At 38.8% G+C, this 7,950-nt stretch overlaps 3 protein-coding genes across 6 annotated transcripts in view; all 3 read left to right on the top strand.

The window, feature by feature from the left end:
• The window catches only part of LOC110426442 (large ribosomal subunit protein uL16-like), a 1,815-nt gene extending 1,599 nt beyond the window's left edge, over window positions 1-216 (top strand). Inside the window, exon 3 of the mRNA XM_089785304.1 lies at window positions 200-216. Within this exon, the coding sequence (XP_089641430.1) occupies window positions 200-216 (17 nt within the window). The remainder of the gene's footprint in view (window positions 1-199) is intronic.
• Window positions 217-1,047: 831 nt separating this feature from the next.
• LOC110426262 (putative inactive receptor kinase At5g58300) lies at window positions 1,048-4,763 on the top strand. The gene is made up of 3 exons (XM_021441442.2): window positions 1,048-1,211; window positions 2,061-3,433; window positions 3,905-4,763. Exons 2-3 carry the CDS (start codon window positions 2,131-2,133, stop codon window positions 4,519-4,521), a joined length of 1,920 nt encoding a protein of 639 aa, XP_021297117.1. The 5' UTR covers window positions 1,048-1,211; window positions 2,061-2,130; the 3' UTR covers window positions 4,522-4,763.
• An 88-nt stretch (window positions 4,764-4,851) lies between these two features.
• Window positions 4,852-7,465, top strand: CXXS2 (thioredoxin family protein CXXS2). 4 transcript variants are annotated; one of them, XM_021441465.1, is made up of 6 exons: window positions 4,852-5,115; window positions 5,412-5,509; window positions 5,613-5,674; window positions 6,370-6,516; window positions 6,693-6,815; window positions 7,118-7,465. In XM_021441465.1, the coding sequence occupies exons 3-6, from the start codon at window positions 5,654-5,656 to the stop codon at window positions 7,262-7,264; spliced, it is 438 nt and encodes a 145-aa protein (XP_021297140.1). In that variant the 5' UTR covers window positions 4,852-5,115; window positions 5,412-5,509; window positions 5,613-5,653; the 3' UTR covers window positions 7,265-7,465. The 4 variants fall into 4 exon arrangements, with proteins under 4 accessions (XP_021297140.1, XP_021297139.1, XP_021297138.1 ...); XM_021441464.1 differs by lacking the exon at window positions 5,412-5,509; XM_021441463.1 differs by having other exon boundaries at window positions 4,852-5,509.
• Window positions 7,466-7,950: the final 485 nt, after the last annotated feature.

Genomic DNA, 7,950 nt, shown 5'->3' with positions numbered 1-7,950 from the left:
AGCCTAGGATGATAGTTTTTGATGTTAAGCTAAGATGCTATATTAATAACGGCCTGCTAACTGCCACCTACCCTCTGCCATTAACCATGGCCCCACTGTCTGGTTCAGTCAACTAGTCTTAAATTTCTTAGTACTTCTTCAATTCCCTGCTACGGAGACTGGAATCTGTTTCATGCCCTGTTTTATCGATCACACGTAGATAATGAAGTTGGATAATGACTCCTAACCAGAGATAGCTGTTGTTCACTTGGAACTGCCCCCACAAGCAAGCTAACTAGCTTTGCCCTTGCTGATACGAGAACTATGCTCTTCCTAGCTACTTCTTGCAACTTACAATTAAAGACAAAATGGACAGGGAAATGACCCTACCACGTGAGTTCAAGCAGTGCCTCCTTCATGCCAGAGATTGTTGATTATCATCAAGTTAAGTCAAGGTCTAAGGGCCTTCAATAAATCCCCCCTGTGTTTTCAATTCATCCCATTCAAACTCAGAATAATGTACTTGGACCATAATGAAGAATGGTTTACAGGGATTGAAATGGAATACCCAAACAAGCATTTATGTTTCAAATTTAAATGCCATGGCTAAGTCTGCCTGATTGGTACTTTATTAAATTCACTTTTTATCCAAAAAGAGAGAGAAATTCACTTTATCTTTTGTACATGTAAAAGATGAAGGGGAGAGAAAACCATCACTTTAGGGACTAGTGGCCGGATTCTGCCCACAGCACCAGCAGAAAAGAAGGAAGTCCACGGATAAAATCTAGTTAACCTTGGTGCCTATGCATGCACAAAGCTATCTGATCCCTATTTTCACTAGGCAAAACCTTTTTTTTCTGTTCAAGCTTTAATGAATTTGCTCTCCATCATTACAAGTTAGTTATACCAACCTGGCTGGCTACCATCTCAAAAGCTACTAAATAGACATCGCAGCTAACTTGGGTTTGGTGCGGCTAGCAGCTAATTCTGCTGCATTAATTTTGATATGAACAGCAGGACTTTAATATATGACATAAATTTTTTGATCTCCATTATACATTTCAAAGGCAAATTCTCAACTTCCTGCACATTAGAGAAAACATGATGCTTCTCAGAAAAAATCCTTCCAGAGAACTGCTGAGAAAAGAAATGATTTCCTGTCTGGTAACCGGTAGGGGAATGAGGTAACTGATCCTGGGCTTACTACTCCAAGAGTGATGATTATTGCTCAGGTAAATTGCAGGGATTAGAGATATGATATGGTTCATTTTGAAACCAAAATTTACTTATGAAAAGTATGCACTCTTTGTTCTAAACACTGTTCTGCTCCTGGAAAAGATGGGAGTAAAAGTATCAGTTGTTCTCTTCACCACTTAAAAGAAAAAGTATATGAATAGCTGAGGCATTGTTAATTATTATACAACAATCTTCTGTCATTCAAATAAGTCAGTGTTCTTTCCCAGAAGAGCTTCCTTGTCCCATTTTAAACTGATTTGTGCTCCCCACCAGAAATCTGCTCCTTAGCCCTTAGCCTACATCCAACAGTCGAAGGAAACCAACATAATCGATAACATAATGAGAGATACTACATGAGTTGGTGACACCTATATAGCCGGGGTGCTAAAGAGATTACTTTTCATGCAATGAGGCCTTCTCTTTACTGAACAGAGAATAATGCAACTTTTGCTTTTTCTTTATGATGATGCTTTCTTTTTTTTTCCTTGGATTCTTTTCCTACCAATTTGCTTTTGAATATGAATGACCCCATTTCTTTTATGTATTTTTAACTTGTAAAATGCTTGTAAATTTTTATATTTTGGGCCAACTTCATTTTCTTCTTAGAGCTTTGCTTTACTAATGCCGAAAAGTCCATCTTTTTTGTTACCTTTGAAAAAAATTTCAAACCCAAATTATGCATAAACTGCTACAGTGCTACCACTGTCAATGGCTGCATAATTTTGCTTTAGCACCTTTAAGTTGAAAGGACAGATTACTATATCTATTTGCCTATATATGTGGTTGTTTTAAGTTTATGATCCCTGCTACGTGTTCAGCTCACTATGTTGCATCGTTTTCTATAGCTGAACCAGGAGAGCAGCAGAAAGTATTCGAGTCAGACAGGCATCATTGCCTATCTTTCGTACTGAATAGATGTCCATGAAGTTCCAGCCCTTCATTGCCTTGCTTACCTTCCTTTTCCTTCAATTGCCTCTTCATAAATTTCCTCTGGTTTTGGCGGACCTGAATTCTGACAGGCAAGCTCTCCTTGACTTTGCTGCTGCTGTCCCACATGCCAGAAAACTGAACTGGAATGCAACTGCCCCAGTTTGCACGTCTTGGGTTGGCATAACTTGTGATTTGAATAGAACCCGCGTGATTGCTGTTCGTCTACCAGGTATAGGACTTTCGGGCCCCATTCCGGTTAATACCATAGGAAAGCTTGATGCTCTCGGAGTCCTCAGCCTTCGATCCAACAACCTCAATGGAAATCTTCCTTCTGATATCCCCTCCATCCCTTCTCTGCGCCGCTTATTCCTCCAATACAACAACTTCTCCAGTGTCTTCCCTGCCTCTCTTTCCCCCCGGCTGAATGTACTGGATTTTTCCCACAACTCGTTCACTGGAATCATTCCAACTACGCTGCAGAATCTGACACGACTCGCTATTCTGAACCTCCAAAACAACTCTATATCCGGAGCCATCCCCTATCTCAATCTCCCAAGTCTCAAAGTCTTAAATTTCAGCTACAACAACTTGACTGGATCAATTCCAAATTCCCTCAAAAGATTTCCTTCTTCTTCATTTATTGGGAATCCATTTTTATGTGGTTCGCCACTAAAGCTTTGCTCTGCAGTCTCCTCTTCACCTTCTCCTTCTCCATCTTCCTTTCCAAACCCATCAACAGTTTCTCAAAGTCGACATGCTTCTTCGAAAAACAAGTTTGGTGCTGGCTCTATCATTGCCCTAGTGGTTGGGGGCTTAGCATTTCTGTTTCTACTGCTAGTTGTGGTCGTTATACACTGTTTGAAGAGGAAAGACAGTGGGGGCAGTGGAATGCTGAAGAAAAAAATCTCTGGAGGTGGAAAGAGTGATAAGCCTAATGATTTTGGAAGTGGGGTGCAGGAAGCTGAAAAGAACAAATTGTTCTTCTTTGAAGGATGCTCTTACAACTTTGATCTTGAGGATTTGTTGAAAGCTTCAGCTGAAGTTCTTGGTAAGGGCAGTTATGGAACGACATATAAAGCTGCTTTGGAGGAGGGGACACAGGTGGTAGTGAAAAGATTGAAGGAAGTTGCAGTTGGGAAAAGGGAGTTTGAGCAGCAAATGGAAGTTCTTGACAGGGTCGGACGACATCCCAATGTTGTGCCACTCCGTGCTTATTACTATTCAAAGGATGAGAAGCTGTTAGTCTACAACTACATGCCAGCCGGCAGCTTGTTCTCACTCTTGCATGGTATGCTTCTTTCTCAACTCCATCGCAGCATCATTCTCAGCTAGCATCATATGACTTTCTTTTCTTTTTGTCTTCTGTATTCTTGCGACCTGGAACAGAGAACTAAACTTTGAACATGGAAAAGCCTATCATTTAAGTGATTATTTTTCCTAAAATATCAGAACAAACAGGGATGGCTATGGTCTTCATACGATGCCTAAGTTCTTCAAAAATTCCTTTAACAAACGCAGAATCAGTTGAGAATCCTTTATCTCTGACATGGTGATGCAGCTCTGGCTCCATATAATTGTTGATTTCATTCTTTTAAATATTTCTTTGTGATTATAAGAGGCAAATTCAACAATTAGGACTTAGCACCTGGAACCACACTAGTATTTACGTGGAACTTCTCATTTTTACTTGGAAAATCCAAATACTCTACTGCAAAATGTTGATGTAGAATTCTTTTTTATCTGTTTCCAACAATTATAGGAAACCGGAGTGCAGGGAGAACTCCACTGGACTGGGATTCAAGAATGAAGATTGCCCTCGGAACTGCTAGAGGAATTGCACACATTCATACCGAGGGTGGTGGTAAATGCACCCATGGCAACATCAAGTCCTCCAACATACTCCTCAGCGATGAACTAGAGGGTTGTATCTCTGATGTTGGCCTGGCTCCTCTAATGAATGCCCCTGTAACCATGTCACGGATCATGGGATACCGTGCTCCGGAGGTGATTGAAACACTCAAAGTAACTCAAAAGTCTGATGTTTACAGCTTTGGTGTGCTCCTCCTGGAAATGCTGACTGCCAAAGCTCCCCTCCAGCCTTCAGGGCATGATGAGGTGGTTGATCTTCCAAGATGGGTCCGTTCTGTTGTGCGGGAGGAATGGACTGCTGAAGTCTTTGATGTGGAGCTGTTGAGGTTCCAACATTTCCAAGAGGAGATGGTACAGATGCTTCAGATTGCACTAGCATGTGTGGCAAAAACACCAGAAATGCGTCCGAAAATGGATGAAATTGTTAGAATGATAGAGGACATTCGACAACCTGAATCCAAGAACCGGACATCCTCAGAGACAGAATCAAACATCCAAACACCATGATTTGCAGCAAACCTTGTGTTCTTTGCACTCAAATGTTCAATTCTCTAGTCCTGCTTAAGGTTGTTGGACTAACAATCTTTGGGAGAATAAGCTTCTTTTTCCTCATTTGCTTGGAAATAACTATTTCCAAATTGCCATGAATTTCTTACAAGCTTTAATCAATGCTCTGAAACCATGATCTTGTGACGAAAGTGTCTTTTCCATCATTGCAGTACAGGATAATTAGTGCAAAAACTTAATTACAGAAAAGGGATATCTAAGATGAAGAAAAATAGACATTTTTGTTTTTTCATGCCAAATTTAGCAGTTAGTTACAGGATCTCTTATAACTAATAACTAACAAACTCATTCTGTCAAAAAATGGAGCATGAATTGGCAAAGACCCTGGAGTTACAGATACAAACAATCCATCAAAAGATAGCATCTCAAATTCTATATCCTCGGTTGACATCCATTGGTTCTTCCATTTCTTCCTCCTCCAAGTTCTTTTCATTTTCCACTCTCTTTACCCTTTTTGGCATGAAAGGCTGTAATCCCATGGTTTCCTTGAAAATGATTTGATTATAAAGAATATCAAATCCAAAGGATCCCAAGGTAAGCCCTTTTTCCTGTCATTTATTCATCATACAAAGATAATCAACTTTGCTGCAAAATTTTTATTTGCATCATATTTATAAAGATTTCTCGCAAACATTTTATTTTCCTTTCATTGCTAAATCTCCATTGAAAATGAAACTGAACTGAGAAGGAGAAACAGCTTCCATTTACATTAGGCTGGTAAGGTGGCACATTGTTCTTCATGAATATTTCCAGCAGCGCAATATGAGTTTTGTTGGACCAAACTCTAGGGAAAAGGTAGATAGAATAACCAATAGAGGAATCTTTTCCAGGGATTGTAATGCAGAATATATGAGGATATTAGAGGATCTTTGAGCTTTGAAATCAACAATGGTGAAGATTCAATCTTTGGGTTTTCCCCTTCTTACATGTAGGATTCATTAGAACTATAATATTACTATTATCATAGCAGAGTTCCTCTCTTTCGGTCATAAGGAAATAATCCAGGCAATCTGATTTTATCATATTTTCAGGGGCCTCTTGTAACTTCAATTAAAGGGGGTCAGTTGGGCAGATGGGACATCGTTGGACCAAGGTGAGTCTTTCAAAACAAGCTGTGTACAAGGCCAAAAAAGAATGCTTTGGATGTAAATTCTAGTTTGCCTTTTTCTTGGTACCTCTTTACAGGCTGCATCCACTTCTAAAAGGTTCTACATATGAATTTCCTTTGAAAGAGTGTTGCCTTCTCCCAATTCTTCTTTCTTTCCCCTTTTTGTTTCATTTTCCTTTCACATGACCTGGATAAATAAAATAGATCAATATACAGTCAATCATGGCTCCTTTACTTTTAGCATGAAGCTGGTCACTTCTAATGGTTATTTCAGCAACTGTAGCAGGAGACTTCCAGAAGTTTAACAGCAAATCCATTGTGTTTGTATTTATTGACAACTACCTTACAGACTCTCATTTCCATATTACAACTGCCTGCAGTTGACAGGAATGCCTTTGGTTTCTTAAATGGTTTGTTTCAAATAATGTATTAACCTATGTGTTTCTTTGTGAAAACAAGACTATTTTATCATTGATGTGCTTTTCCTATGTGGTGTTCTTACTTCTTAGGTCTTGGGTTATTATGGTTTCTAGTCTGAAGTTTCCTGGTTCCAATTCTTAATATTTATATCTAACTGCAGTCAAAGCCAAGAAATCATGCTTCAGATGATTGTTGATGGTAAATATGGTGTATATATACAAATATTCCATAATCATTGTTAAATCACTTCTGGTGCACAGTTCTTGCAGTTCTTCAAATGTCATAATGAAGATGGTAAGGATCATCAGGCTCGGTGTGTGGGGCTTGCCTGCAGAAACGTTCACCATATAACTACCATTCAGAGCTGGGAAGCAAAACTAACAGAAGCAACCAGGGATGGAAAGATAGTAAGTTTATAAATGTCATGACATTTTCAACTGGTGCAAAATGTAAATCATGATTGCAAGCTCTAAATCACGATTTCTATGTCAAATACTGATATGCAACTATAACCATTTAGAGCCATTCAAATTTCTCACTTTGTATCGGTCTAATTTTTGTACATTTAACATTCCTCCGACAGCTTGTTGCAAATTTCAGTACACCATGGTCTGGTCCTTGTAGATCAATAGCACCAACCTGCTGCGAGCTTGCAGATAAATACCCTTCTCTCATGTTTCTAACTGTGGATGTCGATGAGCTTGCCGTAAGTTAAAAACACTTTTCTTCTTATCTTGATAAAGCTCTCCACAGAATATACTTTGTGCATAACATGACTCTTCCCTATATATGAAACTGCATTTTCTTCCTTCAAATGTAAGAAATTTCATGTCTTATTATCTTCTGACCCTGTACCTGAACTGTTACCATTCTAGAAAGAGAATTATATAAGTTAACCCTATCATTTAAACACTGCATCAAAATTGTACAAATCATTGCCTTGAATTACTAGTCCATCTCTAAGAGATAACTTGGTGACTTATGTTGTCTGATCCTATTACTAAACAGGAGTTGAGCACTTCGTGGGATATCAATGCTACTCCTACATTCTTTTTTCTTAAAGATGGACGGCAAGTGGATAAATTTGTAGGTGCGGACAAGGTAGAACTCCCAAAAAAGATAGCAGCAATTGCAAATGTGGCAAACAGATCTTGAGTTGACACCTTAGGTTTTTTCTAGCTAGCTCTCAGCCAAATCACTTGTTCTTAGTTCCTCCATGTAATTACAGTTTGAACAACACTTGCAATAGATGTCCTATTTACAGAAAATTTTAAATTTTAAAATGGAAAAATGGTTTCCCCAAACAATTAAATGCAGAATTTGAACCTCTACTCTGTGAAGAAATAGTTAGTGATGTGAAAGGAAGCAGGAAAGTTTGGAATATGTATCAAGTTTGTCTGTGTATCATCTCAGCTTGAAACATCCTTGACTACCAACCAGAACAGTTACATGCTTTTTGTTTTTTAATTATCAATCTGCTTTCATTAGAAAAGAGGAAATAAATTTATGCCCTCCATGGGGATCATCAGAAACCAAAACATCCCACAGAGAGAGTTATTGGGCAAGATATCCTTACATTGATGATGAGTATACACCTTCAATACTCCTTCAAGACCCCAGATACAAAACAAAAATTGAAACCTATGCCTCCTGCACATAACAGCAACCCAGGTCAAGCCACTTGCTAATGTTACTTACTTTCAAGCAATACTCTGGCTGGTTACATTGTTACTGAATCCAAATATGGCTAATGTTGTTTGGTATGCCATTTGTAGTAGAATTCAAGGGTGTGGTTTTGTTGGTGCTTAGATGAACTTGTGTCTGCTTGTAGAATGTTTTCT

Source organism: Theobroma umbraticum, unplaced genomic scaffold (assembly GCF_002168275.2).
Source record: "Theobroma umbraticum cultivar Fairchild unplaced genomic scaffold, ASM216827v3 scaffold_55.0, whole genome shotgun sequence".
In the NCBI taxonomy this organism is placed as follows: Eukaryota; Viridiplantae; Streptophyta; class Magnoliopsida; order Malvales; family Malvaceae; genus Theobroma; species Theobroma umbraticum.
This window is presented reverse-complemented; position numbering and strand designations above follow the sequence as displayed.

Coding starts and splice junctions, on each gene's coding strand:
- LOC110426262 (XM_021441442.2), top strand. CDS start 2,131: ATGTCCATGAAGTTCCAGCCCTTCATTGCCTTGCTTACCTTCCTTTTC. Junction 3,434..3,904: donor CTTGTTCTCACTCTTGCATG/GTATGCTTCTTT, acceptor CAACAATTATAG/GAAACCGGAGTGCAGGGAGA.
- CXXS2 (XM_021441464.1), top strand. CDS start 5,654: ATGGGACATCGTTGGACCAAG. Junction 5,675..6,369: donor TGGGACATCGTTGGACCAAG/GTGAGTCTTTCA, acceptor TCTGGTGCACAG/TTCTTGCAGTTCTTCAAATG. Junction 6,517..6,692: donor CAACCAGGGATGGAAAGATA/GTAAGTTTATAA, acceptor TTCCTCCGACAG/CTTGTTGCAAATTTCAGTAC.